The 27,936-nt window shown below is 41.8% G+C and overlaps 4 protein-coding genes and 1 long non-coding RNA gene across 6 annotated transcripts; 2 read left to right on the top strand and 3 right to left on the bottom strand.

Annotated features, from left to right (window-relative positions):
- Positions 1 to 9,028: 9,028 nt before the first annotated feature.
- Positions 9,029 to 9,892, bottom strand: LOC133926613 (16.0 kDa heat shock protein, peroxisomal-like). The gene has a single exon (XM_062372628.1). It carries the CDS (start codon positions 9,750 to 9,752, stop codon positions 9,315 to 9,317), a length of 438 nt encoding a protein of 145 aa, XP_062228612.1. The 5' UTR covers positions 9,753 to 9,892; the 3' UTR covers positions 9,029 to 9,314.
- Positions 9,893 to 12,443: 2,551 nt separating this feature from the next.
- On the top strand, positions 12,444 to 13,913 carry LOC133927591 (replication protein A 70 kDa DNA-binding subunit B-like). Its single transcript, XM_062374051.1, has 7 exons — positions 12,444 to 12,559; positions 12,634 to 12,712; positions 12,804 to 12,942; positions 13,017 to 13,174; positions 13,281 to 13,575; positions 13,660 to 13,731; positions 13,887 to 13,913. Exons 1-7 carry the CDS (start codon positions 12,535 to 12,537, stop codon positions 13,911 to 13,913), a joined length of 795 nt encoding a protein of 264 aa, XP_062230035.1. The 5' UTR covers positions 12,444 to 12,534.
- Positions 13,914 to 14,102: 189 nt separating this feature from the next.
- On the bottom strand, positions 14,103 to 17,674 carry LOC133926614 (uncharacterized). Its single transcript, XR_009911131.1, has 4 exons — positions 17,190 to 17,674; positions 16,612 to 16,687; positions 16,039 to 16,143; positions 14,103 to 15,565 (listed from the first exon to the last, which is right to left on the bottom strand). It is a non-coding gene; the product is annotated as an uncharacterized LOC133926614 (long non-coding RNA).
- Positions 17,675 to 19,824: 2,150 nt separating this feature from the next.
- On the bottom strand, positions 19,825 to 27,286 carry LOC133926616 (uncharacterized). The gene is made up of 6 exons (XM_062372631.1): positions 26,529 to 27,286; positions 22,337 to 22,411; positions 21,591 to 22,242; positions 21,257 to 21,456; positions 20,889 to 21,133; positions 19,825 to 20,805 (listed from the first exon to the last, which is right to left on the bottom strand). Exons 1-6 carry the CDS (start codon positions 26,756 to 26,758, stop codon positions 20,012 to 20,014), a joined length of 2,196 nt encoding a protein of 731 aa, XP_062228615.1. The 5' UTR covers positions 26,759 to 27,286; the 3' UTR covers positions 19,825 to 20,011.
- LOC133926615 (uncharacterized) lies at positions 22,408 to 26,360 on the top strand. Of its 2 annotated transcripts, XM_062372630.1 has the most exons (5): positions 22,408 to 23,185; positions 23,278 to 23,847; positions 23,937 to 25,187; positions 25,298 to 25,416; positions 25,500 to 26,360. In XM_062372630.1, the coding sequence occupies exons 2-5, from the start codon at positions 23,298 to 23,300 to the stop codon at positions 25,920 to 25,922; spliced, it is 2,343 nt and encodes a 780-aa protein (XP_062228614.1). In that variant the 5' UTR covers positions 22,408 to 23,185; positions 23,278 to 23,297; the 3' UTR covers positions 25,923 to 26,360. The 2 variants fall into 2 exon arrangements, with proteins under 2 accessions (XP_062228614.1, XP_062228613.1); XM_062372629.1 differs by having other exon boundaries at positions 22,408 to 23,847.
- Positions 27,287 to 27,936: the final 650 nt, after the last annotated feature.

Consider the following 27,936-nt stretch of genomic DNA (forward strand, 5'->3'; position numbering starts at 1 on the left):
CACGTGTAGTTTTAGGCTAGCCAAGGAAGACCCGACTAACAGACTTCTACATGTTTTGGAACCTGTTTCTTCAACCAGCTTGTCAGGAGGAACTGATCATGGTACAAAGGGACTTGGAGCAGAAAATGAGGGAAAACAACCAGCGGTGGGCGTACTTTTATGATTGCCTTAGTCAGGCATTCACCCCTTCGACTCGGGCTCCGGTCCGCCGGCGTTCACGTTCGCCCAACCCCCGGGGATACTATGGCTAGTCATGTCGATTGGTTTTTGGCGGCCTTTGAGGAGGTAGGTGGTCTTGAGCGGAGGCTTTGTGAGACCATTAGCGACCACCTTTTCGAGGTCGGAGTCTCTGGCGCTTGCCTTGCCCTTGTTTGCGTCCGCGACCACTTCCCCGATGTCGAACTTGCTCTGGTAGTCTCTGTAGGTTTTCATGGTGTTCAGAGGACCACAACAGAACTCGATGACCACACAAACTCATTTCTATATGCAGCTCACTCCCTTCTTTGGACTGTCCGGTTGAGGGGCATCTTCGGATCCTAGGAACATTGAATAAAATCATTAGAACTAGCCCCCTGGCACTATCTGAGCGGTGTTTTTGTACTCGAGGGCTTGTTTTCATATAAATTTTTTCATGCTCGTGCGATGGGCAGGTGCGGCTAGTCGTTACATCTAGAGGGGATCCTGACTTTCTGTACCGCTCATTAGCTAGGTTCGTGGTGCCTAGGACATCCCTTAGCCGTACAAGCCCTTTGGTGGCGACCAGCGCTCGACCCAAGTTTGGACTTGTGGTGTCATGTCCTGAAACCGTAATCACGTAATTAATCATAATCATGCTTCATAAGTATTATGTTTAATTTTGTATACTTTTTGTTTTGGAACGCTAGAGCATTTTGTTTAGAGTCAATCGGTTGAGAGAAAGTAATTCGGGAGAGAAAAGAATAGAATTCACATTAAAAATGGGCTTCTTTCTCTAGCATGTGGGGCCTACATGGGTAGCCAATCACTCCCTCTCTCCCTTGGGCAGCAGCCCCACCTGCTCCCTCTCTCTCCCTCACTCCCCCACACTCTCTCCAACCGGCCAAGGCAAGGGAGCAGCTCCTCTCTCTCTCTCTCTCTCTCTCTCTCTCTCTCTCTCTCTCTCTCTCTCTCTCTCTTCCTCAAATCTGCCTTCTAGAAGCCAAATCGAGGTATGCATATGGTACTCATGCGTTCCTTAGCTCCTCATCCATCCAATTCAATTTTGTTTTACTGAAGGATTCAAGCCGGTTTTGATATCTTTCTGTGTTCTTGGTTGAAGCCCGAGGAGTACCGGTGTTCTTCCTCTTCCCGAGCTTTTCCACCTTCCACCAACGGTCACTAACCTTGGCAAAGCATCATGGGTGAGTCTCCTAGGCTCCCATTGCAATAATATGTGGTTTGGTTGGTTGAAATATGAGTTTGGAGCTTCGGTTGCAAAGTTGTGAAGCGCCTTATGTTCTTGAGCCTTGGAATGAATTTGAGGATTTTGGACAAGTTTTGAGCTAGGAAATCGAGTTGCTAGTTAGTGAGTGAGATCTAGACCCTATGAACTAGTGCAAAACCTTTTCTCCTTGGATCGAGGAAGCTCGCAAATGGAATCGACCATTTTTCCTTGTGAAAAGACCTCTCTACGGCAACCCAGATAGTCTAGGTTAAACCCGAAGGTTCCGAGTAGCCCAGGGGAAAACCCCGCTATTTTGTACTCGGAAATCGTTAGGGTTTAGGGTGGATTTTGGGTATATAAACCATTGTATAGTGTGTATTGATGTCTATGTAGGATAGATTTAACATGCGAATCAAATCGACAGAGGAAAGTAATCGAGAAGTTCAAGTCTGTCCAACTCGGATATTTCGGGTTAAACCCGGAGGGTCCAGGTATTTCATGGTACTTTTAACCGAGCACCCTCGCTCGGAGCTTCACCCAGATATTTCGTCCTAACCCGGAGGTTTCGGAGTCAGCCTGGAACTTCCGAGTCAATCCAAAAATGGCTAACCAAGAACCCATGTCTGGAGTACACCCTGGAGGTTACGGAACCCTGATGTTTCGAGTTCAACCCGGAATATCCATCCTCCTGTTAGTTTTCCGGCGTTGTTTAGATCGTAAAGTTTGTTATTCTTTCACATATCTTGCACTCTTAACATGTTGTTATGCATATTATAGCATACATTGTTGCACCTCATTCATGCTCATTATTGCATGCGTTCTTCTTTAGTGAACGAAGAACCGGAGCATGATGTGAGTGTGGGCGAAGGCAACGCCAATCTACCATAATTCTACGAGTGTTGTGTGGGTACCATTAGGCGGTCACCAGAGCTGCAAGACAAGCATCTAAGCATACTCTTTCCAGTACTTTGGACCAATATGTGTCTATTGTGATAAAGTATGCTTTATGTATGTTTGCATGGGAATGAGTCGAGTGTTGGGTTGATATGGGTAGAACCTATGTTGATATATTATCTTTCTCTTGTATTGTTGGTAACATGTATCCTTGTAGCCTTGATAATATTGTTTGTGTCTAACTTAAGAGTTGCTCGAAATTCTTAGAAATGCATAGATGTTTCGATAGAATTTGAGTGGTAGTTTAATCCCCGTTCACGAGCTTAGGACTTACTTGTTCACAAAGGATATGACTAAGTTGCTTGGATGTTTGAGTGTGAGGATGAGACGAGATGTGGGCTGTGCTAGGGGTAGATCGGGGAACCCGGATGCCATAGACCGCTTGCATCGGTTAAGCAACATCTGTCAATGCCATTAGCTTTAGCACTTCTTGTACTCACCACATGCTGATCTAGTGGTAAGGTAAGCCTAGTACCATACGTCGTGCTGACGCTCGCCTTGCGGCTTATGACGCGTATGAAAAAGAATAAGGAGAAGCAATGTGGCTGGAGCCGGAGGTGTTCGGAACAGCTCGCGGTAACCCCGATGACATAGAGGCATGTGCAAGTGGCTAGTTCTGGGTATGATAAAGGTTACCTCGGAGGCCAAGAGGATGGACCTGGGGCGTGTGGGTGAAGGAGTATCCCCCTACAGGGTGTAAAATCAATTCAAATTACCACACTCTCGGTCATGAGCATTCTTTTGTCTATCCGCATCAGTCGTAGAGTCAGGATTGTGGGTTGGTGTGGTTGAGGTGGTTCTGTTCAGTTATGCTAATATGGATCCAATTATTTACATGTTCATGATGTTGGTTACATGGTAGAATGGTACTTTTAGTATAGTATAGTTGCTCACATGTTTATGTCAAACTGCTTTCGCATATGAATCTACTTAACTATGTGGTCGTTTTCTTGCTAATATCCAAATACATAATCCTTGGATTCGTATTATCTATAAGTACCCATTATGGATTAAGTCTTGCAAGTATATTCGTACTCATGCCACTCTTTTAGGTGCTACCGACGTGGAGGAGTTGGTGTTTAGCTACTTCACGTTCGCCGATGTAGGTGGCGGGCATGAGTAGGTAACTACTCAGAGATCGTGCTTTTGTGATAGACCCTAAGGACGTATGGCTCCATTCTCCTTTTGTTGTTTATAACTTTAGTTTCTGCTGCATATTTTCTCTTTGTCTAGGAGTTGATTAGTTTTAGTATCCTCCTAACTCTTTTGCTGCAAATTGTGAGAATTTGCAAATGCTTAAGAACTTGTAATATAAGTTTAATTACCCGCTCTTTATTAAGTTGTGCTATGATGTTAAATGTTGGTAAGGCATGTGTTCCGATCTTGACATAAAATACATGCCGGAACTACGGGGATGATATTTTGGTTAATCGTTGAAGTTATGATTGTGTAAATGATCGACTTAGTGATTAATTAAAATATTATTTGGACGGTTTCTCATATGCGGCCTCCTGATCAGTATCCATCAGCCACCCATACCCCTGATGCTAAGTGAGCTACCGTTTTCATTCTTTCCTAATCGATTGGGCACTCACCATGTGAGCAATCAGTCAAAATAAAATGATAGCATAAAAAGAAAAACCTAAATTGCTTCCTAAGCGCTTGATTTTGGCGAGGAATGATCGTGGGGCGGTGTGGAGTTGCAGTGACCTATCTCGTAGCATTTACGCTAGATGGTTTGACAGGTGAGCATGACGGCGTTCAGTGATGGTACATAGCGTGCGGGATAACCAGAGCAGAGCTGACATGCCTATCCGACGTCATGATGTGCTAGGGGTAATTGGCTCTATCAAGGGTAGGCTTTCCACAGGATTTGACACGATCCATTTATTTGTGCATCTTTTCCCCTGTTATATAAAGTGATGAAGACTCGGCTTGTAGGCAGCAAAACATTCTGTAATAAGTTCACCCAATTCGTAAGATAATACACAAGATGTAGGACTATTATCCATAATAGGTCCGAACCTAGATAAATCTTGGTATTCTTGAGTCTAATTTGATATACACCTACATAAACATAGATCAACACATCCGTCATCTGCTATTGTTAGGAATTATCTCCTGACAATTGTGAAACACCTTACACCTTTTAACGTGATTCTCGGGCCCATGCCAAAACACCGAATCACCCGGATCTGATTCTCAGCTGAATCACCTGTGAATCGGCACGTTTGGTACGAAATCAGCCGATTTGGCTGAGAATCAGATCGGATTCTCCCATCCAAATGCCCCATAACTTTCCTGGGTCACAACGATAGGACGAGAAAAGATTGTGTCGTATAGTTGTCTATTCCTCGTCTAACCTGGGCCGCGACACCTCCATCACAAGGGCACATATAATAAAAGCTTTGGCACAAGTACTTACATAGAGAATATTGACATATCATTAAACACTTCATATAAGAACTCTTCTCTCCGATGCAAATAGTTGCTAAGACATGTTAAATTACCCTGTTAGCACACCTTAAGCACCAATTCGTCCCTATAAGCACATATTCCTCCAGAAAAGCACCCACCTTATCTGATGTGGCAAAAAAAATCTGGTTTATTCTTATATAAACACCCTATATAATCACCCATTGCATGCCCTAAGAGACCATTCTCTCTTGTTTATAACGGCTTTATCTCTCTCCCTCTCTTTTCATTTACAGAAGCCCAGAGCTCGCCTCCATGGATGGGAGATCCTACATCGTTATTGGTGGTGCACATACAAATATCCCGTCTTCCTGGATGGAGATGGAAGCGACGGGGATTATCTCAGCTCTCTCCTAGCAAGGACCATCAAAGCTAGCTCCCGACGACGTGCTCCTCATCCTCCACCGCACACACACTTGGAAGTCATCCAAGCCCCTCCTCCTATTTTTGGGTATGAAAAAGGAAGAAGAGAAAAGAGAAGAAGGGGAGGATGAGAGGAAGAAGAAGAGAAAAAAAGGAGAGGGAGGAGGAAGAAGAAAAGGGAGAACCTCTAGTTCTTGGCTCTGGGTTCGCCAGAACAAAAGAAGGCAAATTTGAATATCTGAAAGACAAAGTATGGACACGAATTCAAGGATGGTTTGAGAAAACTCTTTCTTTTGGAGGAAAGAAGTGCTGATTAAATCAGCAGTCCAAGCAATACCCCAAATACTCAATGGGGTGTTTTTGGTTACCCATGTGCCTATGCAACCACCTAGATGAACTTATTCAGAAATTTTGGTGGGGAGCTAAGAATATAGCAAGAGCTAAGTTGGGTTGCATGGCATAAGATGGTACTGCCTACACACATGGGAGGACTGAGTTTCAGGGATAACAATCTATTCAACTTAGCTCTTCTCGCTCGACGAGGCTAGCGCTTTGATTCAATTCCCTGACTCGCTAGCTGCGAAAGTGCTCAAGACTGTTCACTATCCTGATGGGGATTTTCTGGGTGTGCAACTTGAAAGTAGGCCCTCACAAATATGGCGAGCTGTTCTTGATGGCACATCTCTAATGGTGAAGACACACTTATTTGGGGGCATTTGGTTGCCTAGAGACTGGCTTTTTAGGCTCACCAGAGCAATGTTAGCATAATACTAGAAAAATGGCGTGCCGTTGGTGCGCCGTATAACCCGTCGTGAATGCAGTACATTATTTTTATATATTTAGCATAAAAAAGGTGGTAAAGAAGTGTATACATATATAAAGGTGCATAGATATATTACAAGTTCTAAATTTTGTACATAAACATAAAAGTGCATAGATATAATATTGAGTCATGTGTCCTGTCGTCAATATGGAATTATCTTTTGCAATGAGAAAAATAAATGCAATAGCTAAGTGATGAGATTGAACGAACACAATTATTTTTATCTTGTTCATTTTCTTGAGGAGATGAACTATTAAAGTGGCAATTTTCACCTAAAGTTGACATGTGTTTGTATGGAAAAGTTTGAGGACTTAAACAAAAAATACAATAATTAAATAAGGTAGAAGGACCTATATGGAATTTGAAGAAAACCTGAGAGCTAATCTGTAAATTGAAATCCTTTTTTTTTTAAATGGATGGGGGTGGGCCAACACAACTTGGGCTAAGGCTCGAGAGTCTTTTTCGGCCTAGTCCAGGTCGATTGTCATACTCCTCACCAATAGTATATAAAAGGGGGGCGGCTAGGGCTCCGCCGCCTGGCTATAGGCCGCTGCCGCGGCCATGAGCCGCCTTTGCCATCGCAGAGAAGTAAAGATTTCAAATTGTGTCATGATAGGATATTATCCCCAGTGTTTCTTGAGTGATTCCTCTATTTGCAAGTTGGCCCGCTACATATTTGCGTTATTTCAGCCCATTAGCTCACTGGTGGATTGAACCATTGTCTTTGGTACCATATTGTGGAGCTTAGAAGACATATAGGGCAGATGGATGAGAGAGGCACGTGGAGGTGAGGGGAAGTGTAAGACCAGGGTCACAGCCAAAAATTCCAACAATGTCGTTCATGCACTTCATGCATCATATGCTTCAACACTGAGTGTTGAATTTTTTTAATGCATTTGAATTTTAGAATTCAAATTATTGAAGAAAATGAAACTTATGGATTGTGAAGTAACTTCAAAATCTTTCATACAACATATTTGTAACTAATTTTTAAAATTACTATAGTTAGTAACATTAATTGAAGTAAAATTTTCTAACTTTTTAAAAACCAAATCAAAGCCTATAAATCCAAATTGTAGCTAAAAACCTCGATCCGAGATGAATTTTGGTTTAAATTTTGTGAATACTTTTCGAGTGTCATCAGTTAAAATGGGTCGCATTCAAGTTGTAGTTCACATGTAAAAAAGTTTCAGAAACTTTTGCAAACCTTAGCTGCCCTAGTCCATTTTTTGCAATACGAGCTAAACAAAAAATCTAGAAACAGAAATGGGTGTCGATCAGCTCGTTTTCACTAACGGTTGCTTGACACCAATCACTCATATGTGGACCAACTGCCCTCGAGCCCCACCTATAGCCCCTCCTCTGCTCCCCTAAGCTCGTCCTTCTCTGTCACAACTCCCTCTCTCTTTCCTAGTCTGGCACCTATGGTGGCGTTGTTGGTCACCCCTGTGCCCCGGTTCCATCCCATCTCCCGCCAGCGACTCACAATGGGCACATGCCGCCACGCCACCAGTCCTCCCTCGGAGCCCACGCGGTTGCTCGCTGGTGGCAATGCATGGGTCTTACTGGAGATCTCAGTGAAACAGGTGGCCATTGAGGGGAGGTTGTCCGCGCTGGTGCCCGAGCTGCTCACCGACATCCTGCGGCGTGTGCATGCCGACGCTGAGAGGTGGCCGCGGTAGCGTGACGTGGTGGCCTGCACCAGTGCCTGCTTCTACCGCAGGTGGTGCGAGGATGCCATCGCCCTGGTGCAGCCGCCACTCGAGTGCGGGGAAATCACCGACCCATAGTTATGCTGAGCCACACCCTTGCCAAATACCTATCACCATCTCCCATCCCTACCCCTCTGGTGCACCTTCCCTGCAGCCCCTGCGCGGGGCTAAGTAGTAAGTAGGGTTATGCAACACCGCCTGGCTGCAATGTTGTTGCTAGATAACGATAGACGGCTGCTGGCCACCGGATCTGAACCGCTGCCACCCCAATTATGCTGTCTCTTACTCACCAGTGAAGCTACTATATATTGCGTGGTGCACATACACCATGGTAAAGAAATAAAATTCTTATTTAAACCTAAAATTATCGGCTTTAAAACAACAAAGTTATGCATATTACTGTGTGTTAGACACAATCGTCATGTTTATTCTAGCTTCGTCACTGCTCCTACCCGCCCCTTAAGAAAGCCTCTCGGCTGGCAGTAGAGACCCTCATGATGATTTTCTCTATATAACATAATTTTTTTATATATAATAATAAAATTCCTCTATTTAACACCCTAATACTCAATTCATCCTAATTAACTCCCCTTTGATTTTTTTAGCTCCGTCCCTAACTGGTAGTGGCTTCTTCCTCGACCGCTTCTCCTCCCTACCCGCCGAATGCTACATCCTCATCATCAGGAGCTCCGTATTCCTCGACCCGATCCATACGCCTCCGTCGTCCCCGTGATGCATCCGCTAGGGCGCTTGGGGAAGGTGCGGACCGCCGGCTACGGTTGGGCGACGCCCTTGCCGAGTGGCTCTCCGTGCTCGGCCTCTACCGCTCCTGCAAGCGCACCACCGGCCAGAGCTAGGAGATGAAGGGGTGCGGAGGCCGACCAACCGTGGGTTGCCGTGGTACGCCTGTGCCAACCGCCCCTTTCTTGACGGCGTCGTGCGCGGCGACGGGCGTGGCAGATGTTGGCGTCGCGGCGGCTTTGCTCGGCACGCGCGAGGTCGGTAGCGTGGGGGCGGTGCCACCTCCGCTGGAGTCCTTTTCGTCTTTTTTTTTTTTCCCTTGTCGCCGATGCTCTGGAGTCTTCTAGTGGAGTAACGCGACCGTATGGTACATACTGAATCCGATGACTTAAAAAAAGATTACGTGGCATAGCTGGTTGCTTTGGAACGCGACGGCGTTTAGAGATTTGGTGCCATGCAATCTTGCTTTCGTATATAATGTACAGATACATAATTCTCATACGATGATGAAACCAATATTGCTCATAATTTTCATACATAATGCCCTCGGTGTTCATATTTGTAACTGATAATAACAAGAATGTCGTGAATTAACAAACATGTGGTACAGGGCAAAACGTGATTCCTATGTAGTGCAGACCGTAACAACTCATGAGCAATTTGAGTGCACAGAACCGGCCAGTACACATTATCAACTCAAGTATTGTTACTCGCTGGCTCGCAGCCATTTTACTACCACACCGAGACACGCACGATTGACTCTGCTGACTCACAGTACGGAGCAACACCTGACACCTTTTCAGTTGGCAGCTGGACCCATTGACAAGCCGGGTGGTCCAGACTTTCAGAGCTTGCTGGAGACGGCGATGGGCCTGGGCCTGGACCGGGCCGGGGCGGGCTCCTTGGGCACCACGACGGTGAGCACGCCGTTCTCCATGCCCGCCCTGATCCCCTCGACCCGCACGTTCTCCGGCAGCGCCACCGCGCGAGCGAACTCCGGCTTCCCGCGCTCCGCCACGTGCCACACCACTCCCTCCTTCTCGTCGTCCTCCTTCTTCTCCTTCTCCTTCTCCTTCGCGCCCCTGATGGTGAGCACGTTGCCTTCCTCGACCTGGACCTTGACGTCGTCCTTGCCGAGGCCCGGCGCGTTGATCCGGAGCACGTGGGAGGTCGGGGTCTCCACCCAGTCCATGGCGGCCGCGGCGGAGGAGGGCCACTCGGCGGTTAAGGGGCGCGCGTGGAGGAGGCGGCGGAAGGGGCTCCCGAAGAAGAAGTCCGCCATCGGAGTTGAGGCTTGGAGCAAAGAAAGCTCGAGCGCTTGGAATGGGAATCGCAGGGGAATGATTGGCCTCTTGGCGAGCTGGGGAAGACGAGGGGAAAAGAATGGACGGTGGAGTTAAATTATGAAGGCGTCCGCGTCCGTGGATGATTCCAGAGAAGAGAGAGTGTGTGAGAGTGATGCAGGGCCTAGAGGGGACAGGGGAGAAGGTTCTGGAATACGGTCGGCAGTTCTTAACATCTATTACCTTAGTAATTGGCCAACAAATCTATCTATCTATCTATCTATTACCTTAGTAATTGGCCAATAAAAGGAGCTTCCACGTTCGCTTTTAAAGCCACGGAATTATCACATTAATTTAAAAAAAGAAAAAGATCTAGACCATTCATTATTATGAACATCTAACGGTGAAAAGAGTCCAAACATCTATCTATTACTTTAGTAATTGGCCAACAAAAGGAGCCTCCACGTTCGCTCTTAAAGCCACGGAATTTACCACATTAATTTGAAAAAAGAAAAAGATCTAGACCATTCATTGTTATGAACATCTAACGGTGAAAAGAGTCCAAACATTTAATTAAATCAAAGAGTCCATACGGTAGTTTCGTTGGAAAGGAAAAGAGTCCAAACATTTAATCAAATCAAAGAGTCCATACTGTAGTTTCGTTGGAAAGGAAAAGAAGGATTTAATCAAATCAAAGAGTCCATACGGTAGTTTCGTTGGAAAGGAAAAGAAGGAAACAAATTTTCGGTGGAAAGGTGTCAGCAATTCAGACACGCAAAAATTGTAGCTGGTGCAAAGAGTCCAATTCGGTAGCGTTCAGGTCAACAATTCAGACACGCAAAAATTGTAGCTGGTGCAAAGAGTCCAATTCGTTAACGTTTAATCAAAGAGTTGATACAGTAGTTTCGGTGGAAAGGAAAATAAGAAAACAAATAGTCCCAGCTTTTTCAGTTACATGATTCGGATACAAACTCCAGTTGGATGCGTTTCTTCTGTTTATATATTAAAGAATGTGCTTCTTGATTCTACATCGCCATACAACAATTCAAACACCTGACAATGGACTACATCGCCATACAACAATTCAGACACCTGACAACGGATTTCTTGCCGGAACTATTTCTGGCCGACTTGCTTGATTCACCTAAGCTCTATATCTAGATCTCTCTCTTTTATTGATTGAAGTCAACTTCTAGCGCCAACTTCTGGCTTCAACTTGGCAGATTGATTACAAGTTGCTTGATCTAGCAAGCTGTAGTCAACTTCTGGTATGCTACTTGCACATCTCATCTTCATGGTTGTCACTGTATGACATACACATTACATGTCATGTTTGTTAACTGCAAAAGTAATCTGCATATTTTTTAAAAATTCTTTTGAGGTTGGGATCTGAGATCAGCTGAGCTGAGGTAAGCTGGCTGCATCTCTTTCTCTTTAACCTTGCTTTGCATGCAATGCAGCATTAGAATAAAAAAAGCAGTTGTATAGTAAGCACCCCCAATATGATTCCCTGGCTTACGTCATGTGCAACGCAATATAAGAATGTATCAGATAACCAATATATATATACATATATATATATATATATATATATATATATAATATATATATATATATATATATAGAGAGAGAGAGAGAGAGAGTTTACGGGGAGTTTTACAGTCAGATCATGACATCTGATAAGCAAGTAACCTCAAAATTTATAAGAATAGAGAGGGTACCTTAAAAAGAGGTCTGCGAGGACCATACCAGGAGAGCAGTGTGTACTCCAACTTTTGATCTTATGAGTTGAACCATAGCTGCAAATTTGGAGCTCATCATCATTTTAGCCAATAAGAAAAATATAACACAACATTATGAGCATATTTTGTTTATTGATTTATATCTGCTTTTTGTACTTTGAGGTAGTACCACAATGGCATAAAAAAACTGAGTGAGCTCACAACAAAAGGACAAATATGGAGTATTAAAGTGAAAGTGATACGGCTTTGGGAATCGATTAATAACAAAACAGATGAGCTTATAAGCTTGGATATGCTACTAATGGACGAAAAGGTATTTTTATTAACAGTATTGGTATTGATTCTGGAAATGCATATTTTCTTAAAGTTTGATAAACTCTTCTTTGATTGAACAGGGTGAAATAATTCATGGTACTATCTGGAGGAGTCTAATAGATACTTATAGACCACTGATTAATGAGAGATCAGTATATGCAATCAGCAATTTTAAAATACAAGAATGCACCACATACCGTCCAGTTAGCAATGAAATCAAAATTGTTTTCATCTATAATACAAAGTTAATGGAGGTGAAAGAGCCATCAAATATATTACAGGAATACTACTTTGAGTTTGCTAAAGTAGATACACTACTAGAACGACAAAGTGATACTAAACAATGCACAGGTAAATGTTCAGTTGTGTACTTATTTATTTTGTAATCACTTTTAATGTATAGTAATTTATCTCTAAATTTTCAGATGTCATTGGATTACTTACCAATATTTCACGAGTACAACAAAGGACAATAATGAAGAACACTGCCAATCCGCGAACGAAAGATATTCGTGAGATTGAACTTCTCCTGTTAGAGTCTGAAAGGCTATTAATTAAATTTATGGAGAGCAAAGAATTTTTTCTTGCATTCAGTTTGAACATTAAATGTTTCAAAACAAATTTCAGAGGCGAAAAGGCTAAAATTACATTATGGGGAGAGCTAGCACATTATTTGAGTGAAGATGTAATTGGAAAGCATACAGTTCTTATTGTTACATCAACAATGGTTGAAGCTTCAAAGTTCAAAGGTAAGTTAATCAATTTTGTAATATATTATAATGCTCCCTGATCAACAAAGCTAACATATAAATGAATAAAACAGTTATATCTCTAAAGACCACTAGCGCCACAAGATTGTATACAGATTTAGATGTACCAGAAACCTGGAATCTTATTGACAGGTATGCAGTATGTTCTGTTATTTTCGAAATATTATTATAAAAGAATTTTTGTACATATATAATTATTACATATTAACGATATATTTTTTAGGCACTCAAGGGAAGAAACTTTATCAAAAATGATGGAGGTAAACAAAAGTACACATGGGATACTAGAGGAGAAAATGTTTTATAACAGAAGGACATTACGAGAAATCTCTGAAATGAGACATGACAACCAAACAGATCAAGTATTAACATCAATATTTCTTTTTGAGCTAATATTGTGTTTTTAAAATTCTAACACTCAATTTTTTATTTGTAGGATTTTGTATTTACATCAAAAGCAAGGATAGATAAGCTGCAAGAAAATGCTAAGTGGTGGTACATGTCATGCAACATTTACAGCAAAATGTGCACTAAGATAGATGACAAGTACTATTGTAACAATTGCAAAGAATACCCAAAAAAGCCGACACCTAGGTAAACATGGTGTACCAGTTTTCAGCAACATTGCTTCAATTCTACATGCACTATATTTAACTTTTTTTATTAAATTTTCATTGCGCTAACAACTGTGCTGTAATAGATATTGGATTCGATTGGAAATCAGTGACCACACAACCACTATTACCTGCACTATATTTGATGATGAGGCACAGAGAATGCTCAGTACATCTATCTCAGATTTACTAGATTCACTGAATAAAAATACTGAAGATGTACCAAAGATTATACAACAACTATGTGAAAAAACACTTATCTTTAGGTTCAAGCTAAGCAATCAAAATTTGACTGAAGGAAAACCAGGATACTTAGTAAAAACAACATTTGTGCCTGACGACAAGCTTGAGACAAAATTCTTGAATGATAAAGCTAAAAAGGTAAAAAAAATACTTTCTGCATATTTTGAGTAATTATATTACCTTATGTTATTAATTGTTATCTTTGTGTATTCTGTTTGTCAGGATTTGATTGATCAGGACATGAAAGATATAATGAAACAACAAACAAGTAAATTGGAAGAAGCCAAAAATAAGGTGCTTGAAAAGATATACGTGCCAAAATGCTGCATCAAGGATTCAACTAGCGAAAAGGCATCGATCTTAGTGACACATGGTAAAGAAGAACTAGAAGATAGCGATGGAATCAGCATGGATCAAAATGGATGTAAAGGAAACAATTCATCATCAAGAAAACTGAATCTGAAAAGAAGGAATAAAACAATTATAATAGACAGTGACTCAGAAGAAGATTACAAAGAGACAAGTATGCAAAAAACAACACTTGAACTTGAAGGCTCAGATGTTGACTTCAATCACGCGAAACAAAAATTAGAAGATGCTATAGAGACTGGAATAAGATTAAGCAAAAAGATTAGTGGCAAAAAGATGAAACACAAGGACAGAAGAAGATTACAAAGAGACAAGTATGCAAAAAACAACACTTGAACTTGAAGGCTCAGATGTTGACTTCAATCACGCGAAACAAAAATTAGAAGATGCTATAGAGACTGGAATAAGATTAAGCAAAAAGATTAGTGGCAAAAAGATGAAACACAAGGACAATTGTGGTCAAACAAATAGGAAGAAAATTCATCACAGAAAAAGAAAAGACAGAATAGTTGTGTTTGAGACTAAACATTCAGCTTGTGAGGTATTTGAATTTGTATTGTTTTTTTTTGTGTTCAATGATATCAACAAATTTTGGTTTTTTAGGGAAAATACAACAATGATTCAAAGGAGCAAAAGGATGACAAGAAAGACAACATCAGCACCAATAAAAACAGAGAGAGCCTCCAAGAGACATCAAATAATAAAAAGAGGAAGCATAAAGAAACTGGTGGTCAAATAAAATGAAAAAAAGTTGCTCATGAAAAAAGAAAAGGCAAAACAGTTGATATCGAGCAGAAAAATTCAACTTATGAGGTATTTGAATAAACAGAAACTCTTTCTTTTTGTTTGAGTTCAATGAATCAATAAATGTTGTTGTTTTTTATTGTAGAGAGAATACACCACAGATTCAGCGGACCTAAAGGGTGACAGGAAATGCAACGTCACCAACAATGAGGAAGCAAAGACCCTCCAAAAGAGAAAACACAAGCAAAAGAAGAGCCAAAATACAGGGAGAAGATTAAGTAAATCAGAAGATTCAAATGTTCAGATAAATGTTGATCAGGTACTACATAAATACGAAATATCAATTTTCATATGTGTCAATTTATATTTAAATAGACAAATAATATAATTTAAATATTTATACAAACAGCAAAATACTATTGCAAGAGAGAGGGATTCTGAGAGCAACGGCAATATCATCACAGAATAGCCCGATCAAGAATGGAAGCCACAAACTGGGCATAAATTAAAGCAGAAGAAGATGAATAGCAAAAGAAGTAAAAAGGAAGATGAAACACCAATGGTAAATGAAGATCCCAAGCAATATAAATCAAAAATGATTAGTAAGTCAGAATTTTCAGTTGATAAGGTATTTCAATCAACATGTGTTTTCCAGTTTAATCACCTTTACAAATATCTTTATGCTAACTGCTAATGTGCAGAACAAGCATGAGAATAATCTAGAAGAGATAATGGATGACAATGAAGAACAAAGGATTCAATGTACGTCAGAAGAAATCATGATGCTACAAACTTCAAATGATCAGGTATTTCAATAAATATATATCTTGCTATGTGTCAGATTGGTGATGGCAATAATTTTAACTCTTTAAATATTTTGCAGTCAACTTATGAGAAGATTGAAGATATTACCAAACTAGAAGGGTTTGGCAAAGAATGCATTGAGGAGAACTACAAACCAATGCAAAAACAGGAGCATGCAACTCGAATTAAATCAACAGACTTAGGAGAACACCTGCAAGATACACATCTTAGAATTAGACGACGTCAGAAAGAAGTTAGGGAAATTATCCTAGAAGTATTATTAGTTTATATTAATGAATAACATTACATGTAATGATTTTAAGTTCTTTCAAGATTGATTTGATGTTAAGTTGAACTATCAATCACATATCTATGTTCTATATACCAGGCAAAGGTATAATGCTCACATCATATTGATAGTAGATATATCTTTAGTACAAAGACAAAGTAATTAAAAATGCATTAAAAGTTAAGACTTCAGTTTTTACTGAATGTTAGAGTATTATTATATAACATTCAGTAAAAATACCAAACCCTTTTGAATAACTACAGGCATATTAGCACCAGTAGTGAAAAGTGCTTCCCAAATGACAGTCCATTCAATAATTGCAAAGCTTAAGGCTGTAATATAATTATTTGCAAACTATCGTGCATCTGTTGTTAAGATGGGGTAAAGGTACAAACCTCCTTGAAAGGGACGGGCATCCGTCCTCAAAGACCTCCTCCATCAAACATGACTCAGAGCAATTTTCCTTATCAGGAAGAGATAATGAGTCAGATGTTATTTTCCTGAAACAGAAATTACAAGACAATATTATTTTTGAAAATATGGTCAAAATTATAACAGACAAAGTATTACTTCAGAGAAGATCACAGAACTACTGAATAATCCTCAGAAAGAAAACATAATTACAGACCTACAGCAATGAACAAACTTTAGAAACAAAGAAAATGAGAATGAAACAACCAGCAGTCAGTTTATAAATAAATCAAGATATCTCGCTTGACAAAATGACATAAATCTGAATATAGTTGTAGAGAATCTAAAGATACATGAAAATATTCAGTTTGATCTCGAACTATTGCAAATTTACAAGGCAGATCTCACAATAACAACGAAAATACAGATGATACGATAATATGATAATAAGAATATCAAAACAACAGAATTTCTGGAACTTGAATCTGAATTCACTATGTTAAATAGAATTTGGTTTTCTCCAGAAATGATGTGAAGATACTTTTAGGACATTTTACCTTCATCTGCTTCACATGAGGAACAGGAATGATAAATTCACCTATATCCACCTGGCCAACATCTAAGGGGGCCAATCTGGATGGACAAAAATAGAATCAACAAAAAGGCATGAGTCAGACCTATGGTAGATGGAAAGAAAGATGGTAAACTAAGGGCAGTACTACAGTAGGTTGTTATGGATTCAGAAAGAAAACAAAAAAGTGCTTACCAACAAGGCAAGTCTAAATTTTAGAACTACAACAAAGTATAACTAAACTGCTGTAGGAAAGTTACTTTCAGAAAGCTATCCTGCGATAAGATAAAAGGCCAAAACAAGGCCTACAGCGTCTTTCTATCTCAAGGGGGAGCCAAACATAAAAAAATAGATGTAATATATTTGTAATGAGCAGAAGATTTGCAATAGCTGCATACAAAAGTCCGAAACTTATGAATATTAACTACGAGAAAACAAAAGACACTAGCTAAACTCAGTGGGGACCATAGACACATGAAAATAAAAAATATAATGCATTTTTTACGGTGTAATAGTGAACTTATTAGTTAAATGGATAATGACAAAATAAATAGATGTACGAACCTGAGGTTTGACTTCAACAATGAACAGCCAGCTCTTGGCGCTCTGCGTGAGCTCGGCGGAGGCGATGCTGTCGTCGCCAAGCCACATCTCGCACTCCTACCACCCCTAATCGCTGCCTCCGACAGTCTCAGCAGCGATAGCCGCGTTGCACCTCACCCCAGCCAACATCCTCCCCGGCGGGCTTCTCCGTGATGGCCGCGTCGCTCCTCACCCCGACCAACCTCCCCCTGCTACTCCCGGATCTCCACCTGACCCCTCTCGAGTACATCGCCGCTCTGGAGAGCACTGGAAGGCTCTATTCGAAGGGCTGAGCTTGGATCTGTGTGGATAAGGAGCTGAGGGGTGGTAGCGGGTGGACAAATGGGTGACACATGGATAAGGAGGCGTGGATACGTGTTTGTTTAGGTGTATGTACATGCTCTTTAGGCGTGGAAACGTGTCTGGCGAAGGGGCTCGAAGGAGACGGCGACGAGGCGTTGCTATCTCGGCTGAGCTTCTGTCTGAACGGATAAGGTGTTGAGAATTGCTAGCATGTGGTCAGGAGCCCCGCGCAAATGCGCGGGCCACCTTGCTAGTTACTACTAATAGGATTTCCGTTGTTTTGCATTATCCGTATTTCTGGAATATGAATTCTTATATATCCAACAAGATAAAGCACTGCTACACACGCAAAGTTAAAACCAACTAGCTAAATACAGGTACGTTATAATAAAAATTTAAATATTAAACACAGTAATATGAAGTAAAAATTAAGATATGCAGACATGAATATGACAGAAATAGTATTAAAATGTTAATATGATATGCAAAGAGTCGTCGAACGAATGCGTCGGATTTGATGTCGTAGTTTTACTTCAGATGAAATCCGAAAAAGGAGCATAGATGATCCACTAATTTTCTTTCTAATTTATTTATTTTTATTAATAAAAATGGATCCTATATTCGTAATCAGTAATGAGGTATGGAGGCTGAAGGATGAGGATTGATGACACAAGTGAAAAAATTATCCAAATTTTATGAGTTTTTATTAGATAGGAGGGGAATACGAAGAAGATGCGACGTGAAATCAACTCATATTTTATATATATGAGATTTGACCAGGGTTTATAAATTCGTTTAAGGGTCAAAAACCGGCCCCCGGTGATTTTCCAAAATTTACGAAAACCGCTCAACATTTAGTGAGAATTTAGCCAAATTCACTCGATCAAATTTATAAATTGAAAACAAAAATTCGTCTGAATCAACATTTAGTAACCGCTCGAATTAAATAGAAAACCGACCAGTTCAATCGAAAATTAATCGCATTTCATTTATGGTAAAAAGACCACTCGATTTCCTTAGAAAACAGCTCAATTTTATAAAAAAACCGTTTTGGTTTTCTTGAATTTCAATGAATTTTAAGAAAAAAATAGCTCAATCTTGTAAAATCAATAACTAATTCATCTTAGCTTCAAATCAAGTGAAACAAATTTTATTAGTTTCCTTGTGACATGGTCTACATGATAAAAATATTTATATTCATAAAAAAGTTGTATATTTTCTGTGAGAAAATGTATTTTCTAAACATAGTTAAATGCATAGTTAATTATTAGCTAATCCAAAAATTATGAAACTAATTTTTTTAGTCTTCTTACATGATTCTATGTCTCTAAAAATACATTACCTCATGAAATAGTTATTATAATATGCATGATTGTGTAAATGTGTTGCAACTAGATTAATTCATAACTTACCTATCACACTTCCAAAATAAGGGAACCACTTTTATTAGTTTACTTATACTATGTTTTATGTAGAAAAAATAATGGTAGATATAAAAAAATTAATTACAGTGTTGTTTCTTAACATATTCACTTATGCTTGTAAACTTTGTAAATATTATGGAGAAATTAATAAAACTATAAATAAAATGAAATTTAAAGATCCACTTAAGATATGCCATACATATAAAAATATGTGTTTACATGTTAAGCTTTTCCCTAACGTAATGAGTCAAATCATCTTGTTTATACGACCTATTTCAATATTTTTTCCAAACTTTATCTTCATGAAATATGATGCAAACGATATTATTTTTGAATTTTTTCATAAAAGATCTTAGAATTGTCTCTAATATTTTAAAAAAAATTATGATTTCTTTTAAATTCAAATTAAAAAACCAATCGAATTCAAAAATACAGTGTGGATCGAATGGACCGGTTTTCTCGAATATCGAGCGATTTTCTCGAATATCGAGCGATTTTCAACAGTTTTGTGAACCTAGATTGGACAACCACTACCAGCTATTTGGTTCATCATAAGTCGCTACGGATTGAAACCAACTCAAATATCACCTTGTAACTACGAACAAAGAATCAACAGCTTCCAACAAGGACTGGGCGCATACAGAACAGATGCGTAGAGGTTGAAATCAAGACCATTTACTAAAATTTGCATACAGGAGTAACAAACACATTGCTTTGACAAAACTTCAACACTTGCAGACTGCATTGCTCGGTGTCTCAGCCCCATAAATCTGCGAATCAAGAATTAAAGAAAAAAGATTTGCATCAGGAAACCTGAGACGTGAATAACACTGAATCGCATCGTAGTATTGGAACAAGATAAACTGATCCTGTGGCTTCCTTTTACTGCCTCAATAACTATATATTTTTATTCCTAGTAAACATTACAAGTGGAATACCATCCAAGGCCTATATAAAATTGATTACAAGTAGCTGAACAAGTTCACTCAGCCCAAAAGGTTACAGAGAAAACGAAACAAAAGAAAAGAAAAGACAGTTAGTCATCTAATTACAGAGATAGACCAAAAAATAACTGTGTTAACCTGAAAAGCTAGACAAACTCTTCCTCTTTCTGCTCTTCTTTGGGGTCAAGTCTTTTTGCAAACTGCCATTAGAATGAGGAAGAACAGAGCTTGTGTGCTTACTGGCTGCCCTTCTCCCTCTCTTGTTTGCCCACTGAACTGGCAATTTGCCTGCAACTTGGGCAATGCCATCAGAGGTGGCAAGCTCAGCTACCTTTTGGATCCTCTCCTGCATTTGCATGACCCATGCTACTGACAGATCGAGTGAGAACGAATCATCCAATGGTTTATGCCAAAGATCAAGTAGGACATGCTGAAATGACTGGAATGACAGCGAGGGCTGAAAATCCTTGCGTGCTCCGCACATCATGTTAACCTTTATAACATGCTTGCATAGGTTACCCTGCATTGACCATGAACAATCACACAGAGAAAATTCAGAACCAGGATTCCATACAGTCCGCATCTGACTAGCATCCTTCTGGCTTGCAACCTTGGCTGAAAGGGGTTCTTTGTCATCAAAGAGAACGGCATCATCAGGTATCTGCAACGCCCTTTGCCACGAAGTGGACACAACATACTCTGCTTTCACCTCAGGGAATGAACCACTCTCATCTGCATATAGGTTGAGCCAGTAGCTGGAATGGATCTCTGTCGTGAGCTTGTGCACTAACCAGTCCACCCGTTGAAGAGCACCCAGCTGCAAATCATCATATGCTTTAGCCTTGAGCTTTAGATGGTAACCTTCAATGGCACCACATGATTCCTGACTTGCTAATGGTAGATTTCTGATGGAGTCAATCCACATTTCTAGCAAAAGAGGAATTCGTTAGCATCTACATGAGGATTTGAATTACAAGGTACATTACGAAACTACTAACTGACGTTCTTACCCAATTTGGGAACCCAAAATGACTTGAAATATTTTGTGAAGGAGGTTTGATCAGCATAGTCTTGAAATAATTGCTCTAGGGCATCCATGGGATTCTTCTCACTCCAGATACTGTACAAAACTTTTCCTAGTTGGATAAAAATTTCTCTCTGTATCTCACTGTTGCTGCATTTCTTGATTACATTTTTAAGCCAGGTTCTCCTGATATGCCAGAAAGAGAACAAAATTGGGCAGGCAAATACATCCCTGAAAAAATGGAAACACACCACTGTAGCAATCACACATTTTACAGAAATGGAAATGGACAACTGACTACAGTTCAACTAATTAGGCATTGGTGCTAAGTGAAGGTCAGAATCAATGTTATACCTGATTTGGTCCAGGTCTGAAGCTGGGTCGTCAATGATAAAACCGCCAACTCTCCAGGCCGAATCTATAGAATGTATTCGGTCAGTAAGTGCTCTCATCCATTTCAATGTATCCTGCCTAGTGACCGAGCGGGTTATAATCCATGCAGCAGGAAGAGCATGCTGCCTTGAGTCAAATACAAGGAGTGTGTGCAAAGGATACTACAGCAAAGAGTAGAATGTCAAACAAAGAATAAACATGTCCCTACTTACAAAATTAGACATCGCATGAGATGAAATATTGCTCTGAGTCATAATCAGTACAAAAACTGTTCACCATTGATACAGTTACATACCTTTAGCTTGCTTACGCCAAATGAGGAATGAGAAGCCAAAAGACTCTGATGACCAAAGCGCATCATTTGCTGCAGCTGCCATTCTGTCTGGATCCCTAGAATGAATGCATCTGTATCCGTTGAGTCCTGGAAGAAAAACATAGATTTCTTGTTCCTATCGACCCACATTCTGATGCTAGCTTGATCATCTAGATCCAACTCATGTGTAGACCTCTTGATGATCATTCCAAGCTTCTGGACATACTGCGAAGCAAGGCTATCAACCTTGGCATCTGAGCTACAGTAACGTTGTATCCCTGCTATATGTGTCTGCAGTATGTTCTCCTCTGGGACGCCGAGATAAATCAACGACATGGTCTGCTGCCGGATTTCGCTCCCAATATATGGGATTCTCCTAGCACCAGGCCCGATAGCGTCCCTGTCGAGGGGCCCATGGCATATGAAACCGGACTTGTTGACATGGCGCCTCTCATGATAGATGATGAGAACCAGGGAAGGGCGGGCGTACAACCGCTTGATGGCGAAATGGCAAGTGCAGCCTCGCATCGACTGAGGGCGCGCGGCGCGGTTCCTCGTGTTGAGCCTGTACCTTCTGCTGGGCAAGATGGTCCCTCCCTCACCATAATTCTCAGGGCCAAATGAGCACCAATACCTGGAATTAACTTTGACAGATAAGTACAGAGCAAATTAAAACTACTACTAAGAATCACTGAGTCAAATGAATGTGATGTGCAGAGCAAACATACATCCTGTAGAGGAGGTACTCGTCGCACTTGTACTCCCTGAGGTTGCCCATGTCGCGCTTGCGGCCCAATGTTCGCCTAAACGCGCGTCTAATGCGTCTAGACAGCGTCTAAACGCTAGTCGGCCGGTTGGCGTCTAGTTTAGGCCCTGGGCGCAGCTTTAGACGGAAATCCCGTCTAGACGGTCGTAGACGGTCAAAAACGGTCTAAACGACGCCGCTGGACGTTACCTGAACACGATTAGACGGCAAGGCGCGCGCCTAGTCGGCCGTTTAGGCGATGGACGGGTGGAGTTTTGGCGCCATATAATGGCCGTGCGCGCGAAAGGAATGGCCGTGCGCGCGAAAGGAATGGCCAGGCACGCGAAAGGAGTTTTGACGCCGTTGGACGTTACCTTTTCCCCTTTCTAGCTTGTTTGGAGCTCGAATCGAGTCGCGGCCATCGGTCGAACTAGCTCCATTGCCTCCCGCGGGACCGCGATGCCTGGCCACTTCTCCATCGCCCTTCCTCAGCACCTCCCGCCGGACTGCGACGCCCGGCCGCTCGCGCCGCGTGCCCGCTTCCTCCGCACCGCCTCCCGCTAGACCGCGACGCCCGGTCACTCGCGCCGCTTGCCCGCTTCCTCCGCGTCGCTTGCCCGCTGGACCGCGACGCCCGGCCGCTTCTCCATCGCCCTTCCTCAGCACCTCCCGCCGGACCGCGAAGCCCGGCCGCTCGCACCGCGTGCCCGCTTCCTCCGCATCGCCTCCCGCCGGACCGCGACGCCCGGCCGCTTCTCCATCGTCCCCCTTCCTCAGCACCTCTCGTTCCTCGCGCCTGTGCTTTCTTCCTCCGCAGATCCGCACTGCTCAGGTCGGTGGCCAGGGGATCCCTCTCCCTCTCACTTTCTGACTTTCATTGCTATTCCTTTGTGAAATTGAGTTGATTTACAAATTGTTTTTTAGATTAGTCCAATAAATCAGAGATGTCGTCTGCTGCATCAGCTCCGTCCGCCAACTCTACGCGTACTAGCTTGAAGAGGAATTCCAGTGACATAGGGTGGGAGCATGGAACCTTGGTGAATCCAAATGACTTGAATGTGGTTAAGTGCAACTATTGTAATAAGGTTGTAAAGGCAGGAATATACAGGCTGAAGTGCCATATTGCTGGAGAAAAAGGGGTCACAACTTGCGTGAAAGCAACACCTGAGGCTGTACTTCAGTGCAAAAATGCTATAAATGAGTCAAAGAGAAGCAAAGTTGCTAGGCTACAAAGTGAGCAAGAGATGAGAGATGATGTGATCATTGACGTCAGGGATGATGGGGATTTGACTAATGGCAATGCTGAAGGGCTTGACAATGTTGGAGAATCGGCACCTCAGAAAATGGGGCCTATGGATAAGTTCACAATGCCCATGGATCCAAGTTCCATGGGCAAAACAAAGGTAGTACGGCAGCAAAAGATCAGTGAAGCAATATGGAAAGAGAGAATGCATATGTTGAAGCGTTACATTGCGAAGTGGGTGTACGTACACGGTAATAAGTTGTTCATTTGGTCCTTTCTCCATTAAATTCTAACACTGACTTATTTTCCAAATTTTAAGCTTGAATTGTTTCAATTTCAGGAATACCTTTCCATGCCATCAACAATGTAGAGTTTGACCAAATGTTAGAAGCAGCTGGCCGCTTTGGCCCCGGTGCAAAAAAACCAAATCAACATGAGCTGCGGGAGAAATTGTTATATGAAGAAGTGGAGGATACCAAGAAGTTGTTGAAGGTGCAAGAAGTAGACTGGGCCAGCAATGGGTGCTCCATTATGACAGATGCATGGACTGACCAAAAGAGGAGAAGCATCATGAATCTTTGTTTGCATTGCAGCATTGGCACAAGCTTTCTTGAATCAAAGGAGGCCTCAGATGAGTCACACACTGGACAGGTTATCTTTGACTATGTGAATAGCTGTATTGAGCGAGTAGGTGCTAACAATGTTGTGCAAGTAGTCACGGATAATGCTTCAAACAACATGGCAGCAAAGGACTTGATGTATGTGGAGAGGCCCAATATATTTTGGAGCTCATGTGCAACTCACACCATCAATTTGATGCTTGAAGGAATTGGAAAGATGAAAAGGTTCAAGAACACAATTGAGCAAGCAAAGGCAATTACCATCTTTATATATTCACACCATAAAACATTGGCTTTGATGAGGAGGTTTACAAAGAAGAGAGATATTGTTAGGCCTGGTGTGACAAGATTTGCTTCCTCTTTTCTCACTTTGCAAAGTTTGTATGAAAAGAAGGGCCAACTAAGGGCAATGTCTCAATGCGAGGAATGGGACAAATTCTGCCGGCTGAACCACATCAAGAAGAACAAGAAAGCTGTCCAAGCCACAGGTACAATGGTGAAACCTGCCTTTTGGAGTGGGGTTGCTCTTTGCTTGAGGGTGTTTGAGCCATTAATCAAAGTTCTTCGCATGGTTGATGGGGATATCAAGCCATCAATGGCCTTTCTTTATGGAGAGATTCAAAAGGCAAAGAAAGAAATCATGGTGGGGATTGGGAATGCCGACAAGACCAGACATCTCTACGATAATGTCATAGAGATCATTGATGCAAAGATGAAGGATAGGCTTGACAGTCCTTTGCACTTGGCTGCATACTTCTTGAATCCATATTATGGTTACAATGATCCATCTATCTTCACAGATGAGCATGTCATGGATGGGTTCATTAGTGCTGTTGAAACATTTTACCATGGTAATTATGACAAGCAAAGTCAAGTGCTCAATGAGGAGTTGTACAAGTATAAAGATAAACTAGGACACTTTGCAAAACCTGTAGCAAAGCTTGGCTGCAATGATTTTGATTTCAGCCCAGGTAATAAACTAATAATTCAGATTCACTATTTATTTCAGATTTTCAGATCTGAACTTTGCCTTGTGCTAATTTGGCTTCACTCTTTCTTGACATTTGTATGCACTATGCAGCTAAATGGTGGGGCACATATGGAACACAGGTTCCAACATTGCAAATGATGGCCACAAGGATGCTCTCTTTGACTTCTAGTTCTTCCGGTTGTGAAAGGAATTGGAGTTGTTTTGAAGGGGTAAGGCTCTCAACTCTTAGATAATAATTCTCTAAATATGTTTATTCCAAGTATATAACTAAACTTGTATTAGCATTTTGTAGATTCATACAAAGAAAAGAAATAAGCTGACTTGTGAGCGCCTCAACCAACTTGTCTTTGTTCAATACAACAACAAAATGCATAGCAAAAAAGAGAAGGCCAAGAAGAACAAGAACATGGATCCCCTTCTACAAACTGAAGCATCTAAGGCTCAAGGGTGGCTGATTGAAGGTGGAGATGAAGAAGATATTGAGCTGGTTACGGGGCTGACATGGAAATTAATTGAAGAGGCATGTGGAGCTGATGAGGTCACTAAGCTTCGTAGGAGTGCAAGATTGTCTCAAGAAAGAGATATTGATGAAGAAGTCTTCGAGTCCGACGCCGTAGAAGAACCAATCAATGAGGAGGAAATTGAGTTCGAATCTGACCAAGAAGAAGTTGTCCCAATAATGGAATATGAGGGAGAGGGGGAGAATGACAATTAGTCGCTGCATTTGATCATCATATTTATTATCACTTATCACCTATAAATTATCCATCATTTATCATGCTTGCAGCTTGTTATGTACTTATGTTTGTGAGAAACTAAGAACTATGGCTGTCTATGTCACTTGTCATGACTCTATATGTGAGATGTGAGAACTATTTTATATTCTAGGCTATTTGTAAGAACCATGTCTGTCATTCACCTATCAATTATCTATCACTCACTCTATGTCTAATTGTCTATGTCGTTTCTATCAATTACTTGATAAATGATAACTGATATTTGGGCTGTTTATAAGTCTTACTGATATTTGCCATATTCTTTTGTAGGAAGAGAAGCCAATTGGTGGATGAGACATCCCCAAGGTTCTCAAAGACCAGCAGCTTGAAATGGCTGCTGCTTGCAAAGAAATATAACAAACTGAACATTAGCCTCTATAAGGTATGCCACAAATCTCATTTTTTTGCACATTTTTGGTGCTACAGTACATAACGTTTAAACTGTTTAAATCGTCTAGACGGTCGTTTAGACCGTTTAGACGCTAGACTGCGGGTGACCGTCTAAGGAGCGTTTAGCGTCTAGGATAACATTGTTGCGGCCACACTCGATGTGGAAGCGGGTGGGGCACTCAGAGTTGTTACACTCGCCGCTGATGAAGGCCTCCATCCGGTCGTAGGGGATGAGCGCCACGTCGTCGGTGTGGTGCTCGGAGCTGGCGTATTTGGTCCAGGTGAGGTTGGCGGCGGAGAACTCCTCACCCGGGGGGTTCTGCACCGGGAGGTCGTTCACGGACTGCACCACCGCATCCTCCTCACCCTCCATCTCCCGCCCCATCCTTTTCTTGGACAATCAGCTCATCTCGTCACAGAACCACAGCACTAAGGGCGGATTCAACGCGGGCATAAAAAAATTCTGGAAAATGAACTGCACAGGCACATTTACTAGATTAATCCTGCGCGGCAAAGAAGAAGAATGACCTGATCGAACTACGGATGCACGAACGGATTGGATTACTAGGGCACCACGCAGCACACAAATCCACAAACAACTGAACGGAGAGAAAACAAAATATTTGGATTTGATTACGAACAAAACCAGCCTTTAGAACAAGGGAATCGATCCGAGCAAGCTAGGATCACTTAACCAACGAAAGAAGCAGCCGATCCAAGTCCAGATGGAATCTCCACTCCGCTCCACGGCCAGTTCAATACCAGTCGACGGCGGGAGGGTACGAGGCGCCGCTGACTTGGACTCGAGACGTCGCTAGCATGGACTCGAGGCGTCTCCGCTGTCCGCCGCGTGCTTGCCCGCCGGCCGCCGCCGTTAGGGTTAGAGAGAGCGGTCAAGCACAGTCCTGGTCGACCGGATGGAGTCGGGCTTTGCGGGCTTTCTGGACCGGGCGCAGCGGCTAGTTCGGGCCGGGCGGCGGCCCAACAAACAATGCCAGCATCAGGTCTGTGATTGTGCGGACCGGACTGCCGGCCCAACTAATAATGCCTTCTAAGCTCACTCGAGTGGTGGATGCTCTAGTGGTGGATCCATCACTTGGGTGGCTTTGCGGACCGGACGCGATTTCTCTTTCCTTTGTGGGCTTTTTAGACCAGGCGCAGCGGCTAGTTCGGGTCGGCGGCGACCCAACAAACAATGCCAGAATCAGGTCTGTGATTATGCGGATCGGACGGCCGACCCAACTAATAATGCCTTCTAAGCTCGCTCTAGTAGTGGATCCACCCCTGCCATCGTTGGTGGCGATGTCATCAATGTGGAGGTGCAACAAATTGTGGTGATGGAAGAAGAGGGAGTGAGTGGGAGAGCTTTGGACCGGGGAGTAGTGGCAGATTGCGAGGGTAGCAATTCCAAGAGGGAAGGAGAAAGCTGAGAGGACATAATAATAATAATAATAATAATAATAATAATAATAATAATAATAATAATATTTATTATTATTATTATTATCATCATCATCATCGTCGTATATCTATAAGAGGTAAACAATGATCATGCATATCTTA

This window comes from Phragmites australis, chromosome 8 (assembly GCF_958298935.1).
Source record: "Phragmites australis chromosome 8, lpPhrAust1.1, whole genome shotgun sequence".
NCBI lineage: Eukaryota > Viridiplantae > Streptophyta > Magnoliopsida > Poales > Poaceae > Phragmites > Phragmites australis.